Source organism: Lissotriton helveticus, chromosome 7 (genome assembly GCF_964261635.1).
Source record: "Lissotriton helveticus chromosome 7, aLisHel1.1, whole genome shotgun sequence".
Taxonomy (NCBI): Eukaryota; Metazoa; Chordata; class Amphibia; order Caudata; family Salamandridae; genus Lissotriton; species Lissotriton helveticus.
Window position 1 is genome coordinate 1957605670 of NC_136068.1, and position 18609 is coordinate 1957624278.

General features: G+C 53.9%; 1 protein-coding gene across 1 annotated transcript in view; it reads left to right on the top strand.

The window, feature by feature from the left end:
* CLCN1 (chloride voltage-gated channel 1) overlaps positions 1–18609 on the top strand; it is a 490813-nt gene that overhangs the window by 444536 nt on the left and 27668 nt on the right. The window contains exon 20 of the mRNA XM_078654208.1: positions 13989–14565. Within this exon, the coding sequence (XP_078510334.1) occupies positions 13989–14565 (577 nt within the window). The remainder of the gene's footprint in view (positions 1–13988; positions 14566–18609) is intronic.

Here is an 18609-nt window from a genome sequence, read left to right on the forward strand (position 1 = left end):
ACCCAACTAAGTAAACTGGAACCGCTATTGAAAGTTTGACAACTGTATTTACAAGCCTGCTTGAAATTTATATAAAGAACATATATTTTTACAAAATACAGTTTGGTGTCATTGTGTGGTGGGTTGGTGGTGATGGTGTAATGTTGCAAGTGTTTAACCCTACATGCCCCAGAGATTAGCCTAAGACTGCTTAAGCCACACTACCTAGAGGGTAAGCAGAGGTTGTCTTGAAGGTAACCCTCAGCCCTGACGAGGAAGAGAGAGTCCCTGCTTGTCGCCAGTGTTGCACTGCGCCAACCAGAGACTCCCCCTTCCTACAGTAAGCAGAGGTTGTTCTTGAAGGTAACCCTTCGCCCTGACGTGGAAGAGAAGGTCCCTGCTTGTCGCCAGTGCTGCACTGCGCCAACCAGAGACTCCCCTTTCCAACAATGGCGATGCCTCCTCCTGTTTGGATGGGGCGGTCCTTACGGATGATCTTGTAGCCGTCCGGGATGGCTATGGTGATGTCTGGAGCTGAAGAGGTATTCATCCAGGTTTCTGTTAGGAAGGCGATGTCCGGAGAAGTGGTGTTGAGTAGGTTCCAAAGGTCGATGGCGTGTTTGTGAACTGAGCGGGTGTTGAGAAGGATGCATTTAAGGTGGGTGGTGCTGGATCTCTGTTTGGTGTTTGTGGGTTTGGTGTGGGTCTTGATGCAGGAGAATTTGCAGGAGTGGCAGGTGAAGGGTCCATGGATGTGTCCTGGTGCTGCATGGGCGCAGTTAGGGAGTCGGCCGGGGTTCAGTGATAGGAGGGTGGAGGCGTCGTATGTAATGTGGGAGGGGTGGGTGAAGCGGGGACCAGGGGGTGTGGAGCTGGGCGCGATCCAGGCGCGGACGGGCGCCGACGGGCTTACCTTTGGCGCACCTTCGGCGCGGCCGCAGCGCGTGGACGCTGCACGTTGTTGCATCTGCCTTAAATGGAGAGTGGAGGGGGGCGGAGCGTGGGAGGGGCAGCTGGGAGGCGGGAGCTGGGAGGAGACACGGGCTCACAGAAGAAAACAAACACTCCACCAAATGGCAGCCCGGTACCTGAAACGTAACTGGGGCACCGCCGGAGTGCGAGTTAAGGTGCAGAAATTGTTTAAACACTGTGCAGGCCCTTTTAACTTCCCCGCAATGCACGGCCAATGTACAGAAATTATGAAAGGCAAGCAAACGATGTCAGGCGCTAAATACGCTATATCAGGGCCAGCAGGCAGCAGGCAAAAAATCTATGTTAACGATACCAGGCGCTGCGTGCACTTCAAGGCGCTCAATCAGGGCAAGCAGGCAGCAGGGAGCAAAGCGTCTGTTGGGAGGCACAGCGCGAGGGGAGCGACCACTGTGGAGAGGGTCCAGGAGCCATTGTTCTTCCCAAGAGGGGCCATTGTTCTTTCCAAGAGGGGCCATTGTTCTTCCTAAGAGGGGCCATTGTTCTTCATAAGAGGAGCCATTGTTCTTCCCAAGAGGGGCCATTGTTCTTTCCAAGAGGGGCCTTTGTTCTTCCCAAGAGGACCCACAGTTCTTCCCAAGAGGGGCCATTGTTCTTCCCAAGAGGAGCCATTGTTCTTTCTAAGAGGAGCCATTGTTCTTCCTAAGAGGGGCCTTTGTTCTTCCCAAGAGGAGCCATTGTTCTTTCTAAGAGGAGCCATTGTTCTTTCTAAGAGGGGCCATTGTTCTTTCTAAGAGGGGCCACTGTTCTTCCCAAGAGGGGCCATTGTTCTTTCTAATGTTATGTTATGTTATATTAAGACGACTTATAGAGCGCATGGCTACCCCAGCAATGGGGCGCCCCAGCGCTAGCGGAACGAGCAACAGAGGTGAAGGAGAAAAGTAAGGAAAGGACAACACAGAGATGTCCGGTGCAGGTGCCACGGGCAAAGTGCCCCGGCTCGATGGAAGAGAATAGTCAGGTTTTAATCTGTTTCCTGAAAGCCAAGTGATCTTGGGTGCTGCGGGCCGAGATTGGAATAGAATTACAAAAGGCAGGAGCTAGAGACCTGAAAGAGTGTCCGCCCGCTCTGCTCCTGCGCACCCTGGGAGTGCAGGCCGAGTGCGAATCAGCGGAGCGAAGGGCCCGTGTTGGTACATATAAAGAGCATAGACCCTGCAGAATCTGGGGGCCCTGGTGAAGCAGGATCTTATGAAGGATACAGAGAGTTTTAAAGTGAATTCTCCATTCGATCGGGAGCCAATGTAGGCGATGCAAAAGATGGAAGGTGTGACAATGTTTAAGGAGGGCAAACAGGGTACGGGCAGCAACATTCTGGGGCCGTTGCAATCTCTTCATGACAGTTTTATTTGTGCCCAGTAAGAGTCCGTTGCAGTAGTCCAGACGAGATAAGACTACTGATTGAATGATCACCTGACGGATGGGTGCAGCAAAGAATCCTAAAATGGGTTTCAACCCACGTAAGTGGCCATAGCAAGTGCCTGCCACTTTTTTTGCGTGCAATTCAAAGGAGAGGGAATTATCCATCAGGACCCCTAAGTTTTTTACTGAGATTTTTGGCTGGGGGGGACCCAGCGCAGCTGCCCACCATTGGTCATCCCATTTATGAGAGTCTCTCCCGAACAGCAGCACCTTTGTTTAAAAGAGTTAAGTCGGAGAGAGTTAAAGTAAAGTCCACATTTGTAAAGCGCACAATCACCCGTAAGGGTCTCTAGGCGCTGGGGGCCGACGGGAAGATTAAGCGAGCTATTGCCCAGAGTCACATGGTGCTGGGCTAACCTGCCGCCGGAGCCGGGGATCGAACCGTGGTCCCCAGATTCCAGTGTCAGTCGCCCTGGCCGCCAGCCATTCTGAGATTTCCATGATATCCTCCTGAAACCTCAGTTTGTCTTGACTGGGGTTTTTGGAAAAGGTGAATAGCGGAGGGGCCATTGTTCTTCCCAAGACGGGCCATTGTTCTTTCTAAGAGGGGCCATTGTTCTTCCCACTACAGGTCATTGTTCCTTCTAAGAGGGGCCATTGTTCTTTCCAAGAGGACCCATTGTTATTTCTAAGAGGGGCCATCGTTATTTCAAGAGGACCCATTGTTCTTTCTAAGAGGACCCATTGTTCTTCCCAAGAGGGGCCATTGTTCTTTACAAGAGGGGCCATTGTTCTTTCTAAGAGGGGACATTTTTCTTTCCAAGAGGGGCCATTGTTCTTTCTAAGTGGGGCCATTGTTCTTTCTACGAGGGGCCATTGTTCTTTCTAAGAGGGGCAACTGTTCTTTCTAAGAGGGGCCATTGTTCTTCCCAAGAGGATCCATTGTCCTTCCCAAGAAGGCACATTGTTCTTCCCAAGAGGACCCATTGTTCTTTCCAAGAGGGGCCATTGTTCTTCCCAAGAGGGGCCATTGTTCTTTCCAAGAGGGGCCATTGTTCTTCCCAAGAGGGGCCATTGTTCTTCCCAAGAGGGGCCATTTTTCTTCTAAGAGGGGCCAATGTTATTTCTAAGAGGGGACATTTTTCTTTCCAAGAAGGGCCATTGTTCGTTCTAAGTGGGGCCATTGTTCTTCCCAAGAGGGACCATTGTTCTTTTTAAGAGGGGCCATTGTTCTTCCCAAGAGGGACCATTGTTCTTTTTAAGAGGGGCCATTGTCCTTCCTAAGAGGTGCCATTGTTCTTCCCAAGAGGGGCCTCTGTTCTTTCTAAGAGGGGCCACTGTTCTTCCCAAGAGGATCCATTGTCCTTCCCAAGAGGACACATTGTTCTTCCCAAGAGGACCCATTGTTCTTTCCAAGAGGGGCCATTGTTCTTCCCAAGAGGGGCCATTGTTCTTCCCAAGAGGGGCCCTTGTTCTTCTAAGAGGGGCCATTGTTATTTCTAAGGGGGGCCATTTTTCTTTCCAAGAGGGGCCATTGTTCTTTCTAAGTGGGGCCATTGTTCTTTCCAAGAGGAACCATTGTTCTTCCCAAGAGGGGCCTCTGTTCTTTCTAAGAGGGGCCACTGTTCTTCCCAAAGGGGACCATTGTTCTTCCCAAGAGGGGCCTCTGTTCTTTTTAAGAGGGGCCACTGTTCTTCCCAAGGGGGGCCACTGTTCTTCCCAAGAGGGGCCATTGTTCTTTCCAAGAGGACCCATTGTTCTTTCCAAGAGGACCCATTGTTCTTTCTAAGAGGGGCCATTGTTCTTCCCAAAAGGGGCAATTGTTCTTCCCAAGAGGACCCATTGTTCTTCCCAAGAGGACTCATTGTTCTTTCCAAGAGGGGCCATTGTTCTTTCTAAGAGGGGCCGTTGTCCTTCCCAAGAGGATCCATTGTCCTTCCCAAGAGGACCCATTGTTCTTCCCAAGAGGACCCATTGTTCTTCCCAAGAGGACCGGTTGTTCTTCCCAAGAGGGGCCATTGTTCTTCCTAAGAGGGGCCATTGTTCTTTCCAAGAGGACCCATTGTTCTTCCCAAGAGGACCCATTGTTCTTCCCAAGAGGGCCCACTGTTCTTCCCAAGAGGAGCCATTGTTATTCCTAAAAGGAGCCATTGTTATTCCTAAGAGAACCAATTGTTCTTCCCAAGAGGAACCATTGTCCTTCCCAAGAGGGGCCATTGTTCTTCCCAAGAGGAACCATTGTTCTTCCCAAGAAGGGCCATTGTTCTTCCCAAGAGGGGCCATTGTTCTTTCTAAGCGGGGCCATTGTTCTTTCCAAGAGGACCCATTGTTCTTTCTAAGAGGGGCCATTGTTCTTCCTAAGAGGGGCCATTGTTCTTTCTAAGAGGGGCCATTGTTCTTTCTAAGAGGGGCCATTGTTCTTCCCAAGAGGATCCATTGTCCTTCCCAAGAGGACACATTGTTCTTCCCAAGAGGACCCATTGTTCTTTCCAAGAGGGGCCATTGTTCTTCCCAAGAGGGGCCATTGTTCTTCCCAAGAGGGGCCATTGTTCTTCTAAGAGCGGCCATTGTTATTTCTAAGAGGGGACATTTTTCTTTCCAAGAGGGGCCATTGTTCTTTCTAAGTGGGGCCATTGTTCTTTCCAAGAGGAACCATTGTTCTTCCCAAGAGGGGCCTCTGTTCTTTCTAAGAGGGGCCACTGTTCTTCCCAAGAGGGACCATTGTTCTTCCCAAGAGGGACCTCTGTTCTTTCTAAGAGGGGCCACTGTTCTTCCCAAGAGGGGCCACTGTTCTTCCCAAGAGGGGCCATTGTTCTTTCCAAGAGGGGCCATTGTTCTTTCCAAGAGGACCCATTGTTCTTTCTAAGAGGGGCCATTGTTCTTCCCAAGAGGGGCCATTGTTCCCAAGAGGGGCCATTGTTTTTTCTAAGAGGGGCCATTGTTCTTCCCAAGAGGATCCATTGTTCTTCCCAAGAGGACCCAGTGTTCTTCCCAAGAGGTCCCATTGTTCTTTCCAAGAGGGGCCATTGTTCTTTCTAAGAGGGGCCATTGTCCTTCCGAAGAGGATCCATTGTCCTTCCCAAGAGGACCCATTGTTCTTCCCAAGAGGACCCATTGTTCTTCCCAAGAGGACCGGTTGTTCTTCCCAAGAGGGGCCATTGTTCTTCCTAAGAGGGGCCATTGTTCTTCCCAAGAGGGGCCATTGTTCTTCCCAAGAGGACCCATTGTTCTTCCCAAGAGGACCCACTGTTCTTCCCAAGAGGAGCCATTATTATTCCTAAGAGGAACCATTGTTATTCCTAAGAGAACCAATTGTTCTTCCCAAGAGGAACCATTGTTCTTTCCAAGAGGGGCCATTGTTCTTTTAACGGGGGCATTATTTCTTCTTCCTAAAAGGAGCTACTGCTCGATCCAAGACCAACTTTTGTTCTTTCCAATTGGGCCCATTGCTCTTTCGAAGAGGGGCCATTGTTATACGACAAGGGGTTATTGTTGTTTGTAAGAAGAGCCATTGTTCTTTCCAAGGTGGCATCTCTGCAAGCAACATCCAACAGTCACTTTTAAAGTCTAGAGCCATTTCCTACGGCTCCATCCTAGTCAGCTCTGGGCATCCTCTTGCCCAGGGTCAGTTCCCATCTCATATCTAGTGCCACAACATGGCTGCCTTTAAACACCCCCCGTCCACCTTGCGGTACAGTGTCAAGCCGCTAGACCCTTCAGAGGTGCTTTGAGTAGGCACTGCTATAGAGTCCGGCCTCTGGTCCCCACCTTTAGCAGCCACCTGCGCGGCGTTTGTCTGGCCTGCCGCTCCCTCCTACTAGCCAATGTGGTATATTTGAGCTCCACCTTCTGCTGATCCTGCACACTGAACATTTCAACAGTGCCCACGTGCCCAAATGTGTGCACAAACACGTCCAATATTGGCACTGGATTTCTCAAAGCACAGTCATCATCATCACATTTCTTTATTTAGGTTTACAAAGAACAATCTCACAAGGAACAGATCATGGACAATAGAATAAAAGGAGCAATCAGGCAAAAGTGAAAAAAATGCGACCGGATGAGCCTATGCTATAAGAACACAAACGATTCAAATTGGCCAAACATGACTAATAAATAGACTCTCGAGCACAAAGTTGATTAGCACATATTGCCTAAAAATGCTCTTAGTCAAACTAAAAATATATTTATAAATATATATGAATAAAATGTTATGTATTTGTTTTTTTAACTTAAGAATCGTATACATTTCAATTAGAATTTGGGCGTAGTTAAGAGACACTTCACTGATCGGGGCCGACTCCACTACTCAAATGGGGTGTTGACAACATTGCTGACTGAGCTCTCCTCATCATTGCTGACTGAGCTCTCCTCATCATTGCTGACTGAGCTCTCCTCAACATTGCTGACTGAGCTCTCCTCATCATTGCTGACTGAGCTCTCCTCATCATTGTTGGACCCGGCCTCATGGCGTGGTCCTACCCCTCCCGCATGGCGGGCCCAGGACGACATCGGGCCTCCACCGAGTCTCGAGCAGCCCTTTCGCCCGACCCTGCACGCCCCAACACTACCGGTCCGGCTACCATCCCGGACCCCCACTACCGGCCTGGCTCCATCTTGGGCCCACCACGCCACGACCACGTGGCCTCGGCCCCGGCCCAGGCCCCCAGCGAAGCCCAGACATCGAGGCACGAAGATCCACCCAGGTGGTCGAGTGGCCACTCGACAAATCCCGGAGGAAGGGGAGTTTCGATGGCCCTCCAGCCGTCCCCGGACGCCTGGTATCGATCGCCCTCCGGCCTCCCTGGGCGCTGGCTCCACCCTCCTGCTGGGTGTCTGGACACCATAATCCCGGCCCCTCTGGCCCCCAGGCGCGAGGGTCCGGACATCAAAGGACCCCAGTCCTATATCTGGGCCAGCCCCGGAGTAGGACGCCAGTTGTATCCTGGACTGGAAAGCCCTGCTGACGCTGTCACGGCCGACACCAGAAGAACTCATTTTCCCTGCAACCTGAGGATACCCTGAGAGCCTGCTGGCGCTGTCGCGGCCCCCCTTTGCCGAACCATCTTGAGAGCCTGCTGGCGCTGCCGCGGCCCACCTTTGCCAAACCATCTTGAGAGCCTGCTGGCGCTGCCGCGGCCCACCTTTGCCGAACCATCTTGAGAGCCTGCTGGCGCTGCCGCGGCCCACCTTTGCCGAACCACCTTGAGAGCCTGCTGGCGCTGCCGCGGCTCGACCTCTCGGAACCCCCCGGCTCGAGGATTGAGAGCTGTGCGCAGGGTATCCCTTCCTGCACCCCAACCGAGACTGTACCGCTACCCTGACTCCTTTTACGAGACTTTACAGACCCCTCGACCTACTTGTACATATCGCTGAGAACCAGCAACCTTTATTTCCTGATAAAGCTTACGAACTCGACCTCTGGTGTGGTGTCCATTTGTGGTGTTGTGGTTACTCTGCTGTACGATCCTAGGAGAGGGCCCTCACCCAGGAGGCCTCTCGGTAACGCTCGGCTACTTCTTGACGGAGAGGTGGACCTAGGGGTGGTCAGTCAGACATCTTCTGCCTCCCCCGGGGTCGCCTTTCTAATATTGGTGGCAGGCGACGGGATCCGAGCTGACGCAGATCGTACAGAGAGTAATTCACTCACTACCGAGAAAAACACACCGCGACCATGACTACTCAGGAAACCAGACCGACTACGGAATTCCAGAAAGAAAAGATGGATGATTACAGCCACAAGGAATTAAAACAATTCTGCAAGGACCTAGGCATCGCTACCACGGGCCTCAACACCAAAGAGGACTTTAAATCGGCCCTGCAAGCCTGGGCGGACGCCGATAACGCGCCACCCCAGAATGAAGACAACCCGGGCCCGAACGGACGCCCGGAGACCGACGCGAACCCTGCGGGGGAAAGGCCCGCAAACCTAGACACGGGCCTCTCCCACGAAGACGCCCGAGAACGAGAGAGGAACCGGCTCCACGAGTTGGAGCTCGCCCGACTCCGACAAGAAGGAGAGATACAGCTGGCAGAAAGGAAATTAGCCCTCGAGCAACTACGGCTGGAAGGAGACCTAGAGGAAAGGCGAAGACAAAGAGACCTCGAAGAAAAGAAACTCATGCTCGAGCATGAGCGCGGCCTCAAAGAACTAGAAATCAAGGCCAAGACCAACGAAACCGGCACCTCCGGGGGCAAGGCCTCACCCCCGCCGGTGGACACGAAGGTGCACATACCCAAGGAGGTCGTCAAAGAATACTATAAGAACGACGACATCCAGCAGTGGTTCAAAGCCTACGAGGTCACCATGACCGCCCATTGAGTACCCCTCAAGGACTGGGGCGCCGGCCTGTGGGGGAAGTTCGTCAACGAGGGGAGAGACGCCCTGCTAGAACTCCCCAACGCCGAGATGACCTCATATGAACACATGAAAACAGCTCTCACTCGTTACGGACTCACCCCCGAAATGTACCGGCAGCGATTCCGAGACTGTAAAAAAATCCCCGGTACCACTTGGGTGGAGTACGTGAACTTTTACAGCAGAGCCTTCGAAGGGTGGATCAGAGGCTGCCAGGTCACCACCTACCAGCAGTTGGTCGACCTCATTCTATGGGAACATCTTTCCAATAACTGCTTCATCGAACTCCGGCAGCACCTCCTCGACAGCAAATTGACAGAGCCACGAAAACTCGCTGTCGAGGCGGATAGATGGGTGAGCACCCGAGTTCCCTGGAGTCCGATGGGAGACTACGGCCGGGGATCCCCGGGGAACCACCGACCACGAGGCGGCGGAGGAGGCCAGAGCAGGGGCCGAGACACCCCCACGGGGTCATCCCCTACCTCCACGTCGCCATCCCTGGGTCGAAGGGGGGGCCCCCCAGCAAGACCCGGGCCCCGCCCGAATGTTACGTGCCACAGATGCCAGCGACAGGGCCATTATGCGAACGACCCTCTCTGCCCGATGAACCAGCGACCCGGCACCACCGGTCCCCCGAGCCGCCAGATCGCGGCCGCCGCCCTGAGTGCAGAGGGAGGCGAAGAAGAAGGCGACGACACCGAGCAGGCCGAGTGGGAGCCCGCCGCTTTGATCTTAGCATGCCTGGGGGTTCGGGACGTGATCCCCCGAGACCCGATCCCAGGTAACACCCAGAAATACCGCCAATGGGTCACCATCAATGGACGCCGGGCCGAAGCCCTCCGGGACACGGGAGCCAGCGTGACGGCGGTCCGCTGCCACTTTGTGACCCCCGAACAAATTCTTCCCAACGTCTTGTGCCCAGTACGGTCGGAAGACAACTCTGAGAGTTTGTGCCAGATGGCCCGCATCCCCTTCGAGTGGGGAGGGATGTCGGGCATGCTGAAAGTGACTGTCCGAGACGATGCCCCCGTGGACTGCCTCCTCGGGAACGACCTGGAAAGTTCCCTCTGGGCCGGCGTAGAGCGGAGAGAGCATCTGGGGATGCTAGGCCTTCCCGAGTGGGTCTGTGCGACCACCCGCTCCATGTCCGCCCGAGCCTCCACCCCAACGGAGGAAGCCCCAATCGAGGAGCCGGAGTGGCCCGCACCTCCACCACCCGCCGTCCCCGAGGACACCGACCCTGAACCCGGCCCCCAGGTGCCCAGCCCTGAAGAAATCACCGAGCTCGGCCACCTTCCAGAACTAGCTCAATGGCGCCAAGAAGGTGGCCCCACCCGCGAACAATTCCGACAAGAACAGAGCACCTGTCCCTCCCTCGAGGGAATCCGACGACAAGCCGCCACTCAAGCCGCTGGAGACCCTGCGGGGTCCCACTGGGTCTATTGGGACAACGACCTTCTCTACAGTGAGCAGAAGATTGCCGAACTAGGGGCCAGCCGGGTGCTGGTCGTTCCCCTCCGATTTAGAGACTTCCTCTTGAACTTAGCACATGATGTGCCCCTTGCCGGGCACCTGGGGCAGGACAAAACTTACAGCCGCCTGGTGACCCATTTCTACTGGCCGAAAATGCGCAACGATGTGCATAATCACTGCAGAACCTGCCCGACCTGTCAAGCCAGCGGGAAGAGCGGGGGGAAAGTCAAAGCCCCGCTCCAGCCTTTTCCCGTGGTCACCACCCCCTTCGAGCGGGTGGGGATAGACATCGTGGGGCCCCTGGACCCCCGCACCTCTCAAGGGCACCGCTTCATCCTCGTTCTGGTGGACCATGCCACCCGCTATCCGGAAGCCATCCCCCTCCGAACCATCACGGCCCCAGTGGTAGGCCGAGCCCTAATGGGGATCTTCTCCAGAGTCGGCTTCCCCCGAGAAGTCGTGAGTGATCGGGGCACAAACTTTATCTCCAAGTATATGCGATCCCTGTGGCAACAGTGCGGGGTCACATATAAGTTCACCACCCCGTATCACCCCCAAGGGAATGGACTTGTGGAGCGGTTTAACCGAACACTGAAGGGAATGATCAAGGGCCTAGAGAAGCCACTACGACGCAAATGGGATGTTCTGCTGCCTTGCCTCCTGTTTGCGTATCGCGAAGTACCCCAGAAGTCCCTGGGGTTCAGCTCCTTCGAACTATTGTATGGGCACCCGGTCCGAGGCCCCCTCAGCCTGGTCAAAGAAGGCTGGGAGACGGCTGTCCGAGGTGCTCCACCAGACGTCTACCAGTACCTCCTGACCCTCTGCAACCAAACTCGGAAGTTCCGGGAACTGGCCGAAGCCAACCTGGAGGCTAATCAGGAGGAGATGAAACGCTGGTATGACCGGAACGCCTCGTCCATCGAATTCGAGCTGGGCCAGCAGGTCTGGGTCATGTCCTCGGTCGAACCTTGCGCCCTCCAGGACCAATGGACGGGGCCCTTCAAGGTGGTGGAGCGCAAGAGCCCCGTCACTTACTTGGTGGACATGGAGTCCCCCAGGAACCCCCTCCGGGTTCTACAGGCTAACCGGCTCAAGCCGCACTTTACCCGCACTGAACTAAGTCTGCTGTTAGCGACCGATGATGGAGCTGAAGACGACTCCGAACCTCTGCCAGATCTCATGAGCACCACTGAGAAGGACGGCTCCATCGAAGGGGTCCTGCTCTCCTCCACCCTGACCCCAGAACAGCACCATGACTGCCGGCAGCTGCTGGGGCAGTTTGCAGATCTGTTTTCCCTCACTCCTGGAGTCACCCGGTGGTCTGTCCATGATGCGGACACCGGAGACAGCCCGCCTGTAAGACACCGAGCTTTCCGAGTGCCCGATCGAGTGCGGGCCTGCATCCAGTCCGAGGTGTCCAAGATGCTAGCGCTGGGGGTAGTCGAACCTTCCGACAGTCCGTGGGCCAGCCCAGTTGTCCTGGTCCCTAAAGCCGCCGCCCCCGGCACGCCCCCGGAGCTCCGGTTCTGTGTTGACTACCGGGGGCTGAATGCAGTCACCAGGACCGACGCCCATCCCATCCCCCGGGCGGATGAACTGATCGATCACCTGGGGGCTGCAAAGTATCTCAGCACCTTCGATCTCACGGCCGGATATTGGCAGATCGGCCTCACACCTGGAGCGCAAGAGCTATCAGCCTTCTCAACCCCTGATGGCCACTACCATTTCAAGGTGATGCCCTTTGGCATGAAAAACGCCCCGGCCACCTTCCAGAGACTCGTGAATAGGGTGCTGGCCGGGCTAGAAGAGTTCAGCGCCGCCTACCTAGATGACATTGCGGTGTACAGCCTCCACTGGGATGCGCACCTGGCCCACCTCCGGGAGGTCCTGACGGCCCTCCGTCGGGCCGGACTGACAATAAAGGCCAGCAAGTGCCAGATAGGCCAAGGGTCCGTGACCTATCTGGGACACCAAGTAGGGAGCGGCCAGGTGGCTCCCCTCCAGCCAAAGATTGACGCTATCCAGGCCTGGGAGCCCCCGGTCACCCAGACCGCCGTCCGAGCCTTCCTGGGGCTCACTGGATACTATCGGCGCTTCATCAAAAACTATGGGAGCATTGTGGGGCCCCTCACAGAACTGACCTAAAAGAGACTACCACAGAGGGTGCACTGGACCCCCGAGTGCCAGGTAGCCTTCGACACCCTAAAGACCGCTATGTGCACCGCCCCTGTGCTCCAAGCCCCCGACTACAGCCGAGAGTTTGTGGTCCAAACCGACGCCTCGGAGCACGGCATTGGGGCGGTCCTCTCCCAAGTAAACCCTGAAGGGGCCGACCTGCCCGTTGCCTTCATCAGCCGGCGGCTGCTGGCCAGAGAACAGCGATGGAGCACCCTCGAGAGAGAAGCCTTCGCCGTCGTGTGGGCCCTAAAGAAGCTCCGGCCCTACCTCTTCGGCACCCACTTCCGGGTCCAGAACGACCACCGGCCTCTGCGGTGGCTGATGCAGATGCGGGGAGAAAACCCGAAACTGTTGCGATGGTCCATCTCCCTCCAAGGGATGGACTTCACTGTGGAGCATCGCCCCGGCAACGACCACGCCAATGCTGACGGCCTGTCCCGATTCTTCCGCCTCGGCGAGGAGAATCCCCAAGAAGATGGGTGACTCTCCCCGGCCTTCAGCTGGGGGGGACGCGTGTTGGACCCGGCCTCATGGTGTGGTCCTACCCCTCCCGCATGGCGGGCCCAGGACGACATCGGGCCTCCACCGAGCCTCGAGCATCCCTTTTGCCCGACCCTGCACGCCCCAACACTACCGGTCCGGCTACCATCCCGGACCCCCACTACCGGCCTGGCTCCATCTTGGGCCCACCACGCCACGACCATGTGGCCTCTGCCCCGGCCCAGGCCCCCAGCGAAGCCCAGACATCGAGGCACCAAGATCCACCCAGGTGGTCGAGTGGCCACTCGACAGATCCCGGAGGAAGGGGAGTTTCGATGGCCCTCCAGCCGTCCCCGGACGCCTGGTATCGATCGCCCTCCGGCCTCCCTGGGCGCTGGCTCCACCCTCCTGCTGGGTGTCTGGACACCATCATCCCGGCCCCTGTGGCCCCCAGGCGCGAAGGTCCGGACATCAAAGGACCCCAGTCCTATATCTGGGCCAGCCCCGGAGTAGGACGCCAGTTGCATCCTGGACTGGAAAGCCCTGCTGACGCTGTCACGGCCGACACCAGAAGAACTAATTTTCCCTGCAACCTGAGGATACCCTGAGAGCCTGCTGGCGCTGTCGCGGCCCCCCTTTGCCGAACCATCTTGAGATCCTGCTGGCGCTGCCACGGCCCACCTTTGCCGAACCATCTTGAGAGCCTGCTGGCGCTGCCGCGGCCCACCTTTGCCGAACCACCTTGAGAGCCTGCTGGCGCTGCCGCGGCTCGACCTCTCGGAACCCCCCGGCTGGAGGATTGAGAGCTGTGCGCAGGGTATCCCTTCCTGCACCCCAACCGAGACTGTCCCGCTACCCTGACTCCTTTTACGGGACTTTACAGACCCCTCGACCTACTTGTACATATCGCTGAGAACCAGCAACCTTTATTTCCTGATAAAGCTTACGAACTCGACCTCTGGTGTGGTGTCCATTTGTGGCGTTGTGGTTACTCTGCTGTACGATCCTAGGAGAGGGCCCTCACCCAGGAGGCCTCTCGGTAACGCTCAGCTACTTCTTGACGGAGAGGTGGACCTAGGGGTGGTCAGTCAGACATCTTCTGCCTCCCCCGGGGTCGCCTTTCTAACAATCATTGCTGACTGAGCTCTCCTCATCATTGCTGACTGAGCTCTCCTCATCATTGCTGACTGAGCTCTCCTCAACATTGCTGACTGAGCTCTCCTCAACATTGCTGACTGAGCTCTCCTCATCATTGCTGACTGATCTCTCCTCATCATTGCTGACTGAGCTCTCCTCATCATTGCTGACTGAGCTCTCCTCATCATTGCTGACTGAGCTCTCCTCATCATTGCTGACTGAGCTCTCCTCATCATTGCTGACTGAGCTCTCCTCCTCATTGCTGACTGAGCTCTCCACATCATTGCTGACTGAGCGCTCCTCATCATTGCTGACTGAGCTCTCCTCATCATTGCTGACTGAGCTCTCCTCCTCATTGCTGACTGAGCTCTCCCCATCATTGCTGACTGAGCTCTCCTCATCATTGCTGACTGAGCTCTCCTCATCATTGCTGACTGAGCTCTCCTCTTCATTGCTGACTGAGCTCTCCTCAACATTGCTGACTGAGCTCTCCTCATCATTGCTGACTGAGCTCTCCTCATCATTGCTGACTGAGCTCTCCTCCTCATTGCTGACTGAGCTCTCCTCCTCATTGCTGACTGAGCTCTCCCCCTTATTGTCCAGAACGGGCCCAAGGATTTAGCTGCTGCACAGACAAGAACGGGCCTAGCATCCGATTTTAAAATCCGTAGCTTCTTGGGAGCTTTGTGTACCTAATTTCCTGCACACAGGTGTTAACCATTTTCTCTTGGGGTTTAACGTAGGCTGGACAGGCAAAAAGAGCACGGCCTGGAGCCTCCTGTGGGCTTGGGCAGGAGGGGCACTCCATAGGTATTGTTTTAATATTCTGCCAAGAGCGGTGAAGGAATTAATAGGTAGAGAGCTGTAGCTAAACTGTGTAGATAGTTTCCTATCAGCTGCACTTTGATGATGTCCAGACAGCTCTCCAGGTGGCAGATGCTTTTCAAATTAATAAAAACATCTGCCAACCTACTGGGGTGTCTATTCAAGACAGTGATCTCTTCCCCCCATGGCCAATACCTAACTTTTAATTGGACCTTGGAAAAAGACGGCCATTGGCCCATAGCCTGCCCTTTAGCCCAATGCTAGACAGCAAGTCAGCCGCCTGTTGTATCCAGCCAAGTTTTCTTGAAGTATCAAGATTTCTGACCTCATTCAAAGCTGCTGCATAAGGTGCCCTTTCCGGTGTAGTTGTCAATCTATGCCAGAACAGCAAGGGGCGGAGCTTCGCACGGTCATTAACAGACTTGATACCCATGTCAAGCCTGAGGGGGAATTGAGGGGGCGCTTTGAGAAAGGCGTATTAAGCTCCTGGGAAACTTGTTTTCCACAGCTGCAGGGTCGCCAACAGATACGGTGCCCCACAGTTCAGCCCCACAGAGGGTGCTGCTCCCGGCCTTGCTGCCGTATAGTTTAAGGACAGGAGCCACTGGTTTTGTATAAGATTGACAGGGCTCTCGCTTCGGTGCCCCCGTAAGATGTGAGAGTTTCAACAGTGCCCTTCCTAAAGGGTTCTTGTTTGGTATAAGATTGACAGTGCTCTCGCTTCCGTGCCCCGTAAGATGTGAGAGTTTCAACTGTGCCCTTCCTAAAGGGTTCTTGTTTGGTATAAGATTGACAGTGCTCTCGCTTCCGTGCCCCGTAAGATGTAAGAGTTTCAACAGTGCCCTTCCTAAAGGGTTCTTGTTTGGTATAAGATTGACAGTGCTCTCGCTTCCGTGCCCCGTAAGATGTGAGAGTTTCAACTGTGCCCTTCCTAAAGGGTTCTTGTTTTGTATAAGATTGACAGTGCTCTCGCTTCCGTGCCCCCGTAAGATGTGAGAGTTTCAACAGTGCCCTTCCTAAAGGGTTCTTGTTTGGTATAAGATTGACAGTGCTCTCGCTTCCGTGCCCCGTAAGATGTGAGAGTTTCAACTGTGCCCTTCCTAAAGGGTTCTTGTTTGGTATAAGATTGACAGTGCTCTCGCGTCCGTGCCCCGTAAGATGTGAGAGTTTCAACGGTACCCTTCCTAAAGGGTTCTTGTTTGCTATAGGATTGACCGTGCTCTCCCGTCCGTGCCCCGTAAGATGTGAGAGTTTCAACGGTACCCTTCCTAAAGGGTTCTTGTTTGGTATAAGATTGACAGTGCTCTCGCTTCCGTGCCCCGTAAGATGTAAGAGTTTCAACAGTGCCCTTCCTAAAGGGTTCTTGTTTGGTATAAGATTGACAGTGCTCTCGCTTCCGTGCCCCGTAAGATGTGAGAGTTTCAACTGTGCCCTTCCTAAAGGGTTCTTGTTTGGTATAAGATTGACAGTGCTCTCGCTTCCGTGCCCCCGTAAGATGTGAGAGTTTCAACAGTGCCCTTCCTAAAGGGTTCTTGTTTGGTATAAGATTGACAGTGCTCTCGCTTCCGTGCCCCGTAAGATGTGAGAGTTTCAACAGTGCCCTTCCTAAAGGGTTCTTGTTTGGTATAAGATTGACAGTGCTCTCGCTTCCCTGCCCCGTAAGATTTGAGAGTTTCAACAGTGCCCTTCCTAAAGGGTTCTTGTTTGGTATAAGATTGACAGTGCTCTCGCTTCCGTGCCCCGTAAGATGTGAGAGTTTCAACAGTGCCCTTCCTAAAGGGTTCTTGTTTGGTATAAGATTGACAGTGCTCTCGCTTCCGTGCCCCCATTAGATGTGAGAGTTTCAACAGTGCCCTTCCTAAAGGGTTCTTGTTTGGTATAAGATTGACAGTGCTCTCGCTTCCGTGCCCCCGTAAGATGTGAGAGTTTCAACAGTGCCCTTCCTAAAGGGTTCTTGTTTGGTATAAGATTGACAGTGCTCTCGCTTCCGTGCCCCGTAAGATGTAAGAGTTTCAACAGTGCCCTTCCTAAAGGGTTCTTGTTTGGTATAAGATTGACAGTGCTCTCGCTTCCGTGCCCCGTAAGATGTGAGAGTTTCAACAGTGCCCTTCCTAAAGGGTTCTTGTTTGGTATAAGATTGACAGTGCTCTCGCTTCCGTGCCCCCGTAAGATGTGAGAGTTTCAACAGTGCCCTTCCTAAAGGGTTCTTGTTTGGTATAAGATTGACAGTGCTCTCGCTTTCGTGCCCCCATTAGATGTGAGAGTTTCAACAGTGCCCTTCCTAAAGGGTTCTTGTTTAGTGTAAGATTGACAGTGCTCTCGCTTCCCTGCCCCGTAAGATGTGAGAGTTTCAACAGTGCCCTTCCTAAAGGGTTCTTGTTTGGTATAAGATTGACAGTGCTCTCGCTTCCGTGCCCCCGTAAGATGTGAGAGTTTCAACAGTGCCCTTCCTAAAGGGTTCCTGTTTGGTATAAGATTGACAGTGCTCTCGCTTCCGTGCCCCGTAAGATGTAAGAGTTTCAACAGTGCCCTTCCTAAAGGGTTCTTGTTTGGTATAAGATTGACAGGGCTCTCGCTTCCGTGCCCCGTAAGATGTGAGAGTTTCAACAGTACCCTTCCTAAAGGGTTCTTGTTTGGTATAAGATTGACAGTGCTCTCGCTTCCGTGCCCCCGTGAGATGTGAGAGTTTCAACAGTGCCCTTCCTAAAGGGTTCTTGTTTGGTATAAGATTGACAGTGCTCTCGCTTCCGTGCCCCGTAAGATGTGAGAGTTTCAACAGTGCCCTTCCTAAAGGGTTCTTGTTTGGTATAAGATTGACAGTGCTCTCGCTTCCGTGCCCCCGTAAGATGTGAGAGTTTCAACAGTGCCCTTCCTAAAGGGTTCTTGTTTGGTATAAGATTGACAGTGCTCTCGCTTCCGTGCCCCGTAAGATGTAAGAGTTTCAACAGTGCCCTTCCTAAAGGGTTCTTGTTTGGTATAAGATTGACAGGGCTCTCGCTTCCGTGCCCCGTAAGATGTGAGAGTTTCAACAGTGCCCTTCCTAAAGGGTTCTTGTTTGGTATAAGATTGACAGTGCTCTCGCTTCCGTGCCCCCGTAAGATGTGAGAGTTTCAACAGTGCCCTTCCTAAAGGATTCTTGTTTGGTATAAGATTGACAGTGCTCTCGCTTCCCTGCCCCGTAAGATGTGAGAGTTTCAACGGTGCCCTTCCTAAAGGGTTCTTGTTTGGTATAAGATTGACAGGGCTCTCGCTTCCGTGCCCCCGTAAGATGTGAGAGTTTCAACTGTGCCCTTCCTAAAGGGTTCTTGTTTGGTATAAGATTGACAGTGCTCTCGCTTCCGTGCCCCGTAAGATGTAAGAGTTTCAACAGTGCCCTTCCTAAAGGGTTCTTGTTTGGTATAAGATTGACAGTGCTCTCGCTTCCGTGCCCCGTAAGATGTGAGAGTTTCAACAGTGCCCTTCCTAAAGGGTTCTTGTTTGGTATAAGATTGACAGTGCTCTCGCTTCCGTGCCCCGTAAGATGTGAGAGTTTCAACAGTGCCCTTCCTAAAGGGTTCTTGTTTGGTATAAGATTGACAGTGCTCTCGCTTCCGTGCCCCGTAAGATGTGAGAGTTTCAACAGTACCCTTCCAAAAGGGTTCTTGTTTGGTATAAGATTGACAGTGCTCTCGCTTCCGTGCCCCCGTAAGATGTGAGAGTTTCAACAGTGCCCTTCCTAAAGGGTTCTTGTTTTGTATAAGATTGACAGGGCTCTCGCTTCCGTGCCCCCGTAAGATGTGAGAGTTTCAACAGTGCCCTTCCTAAAGGGTTCTTGTTTGGTATAAGAT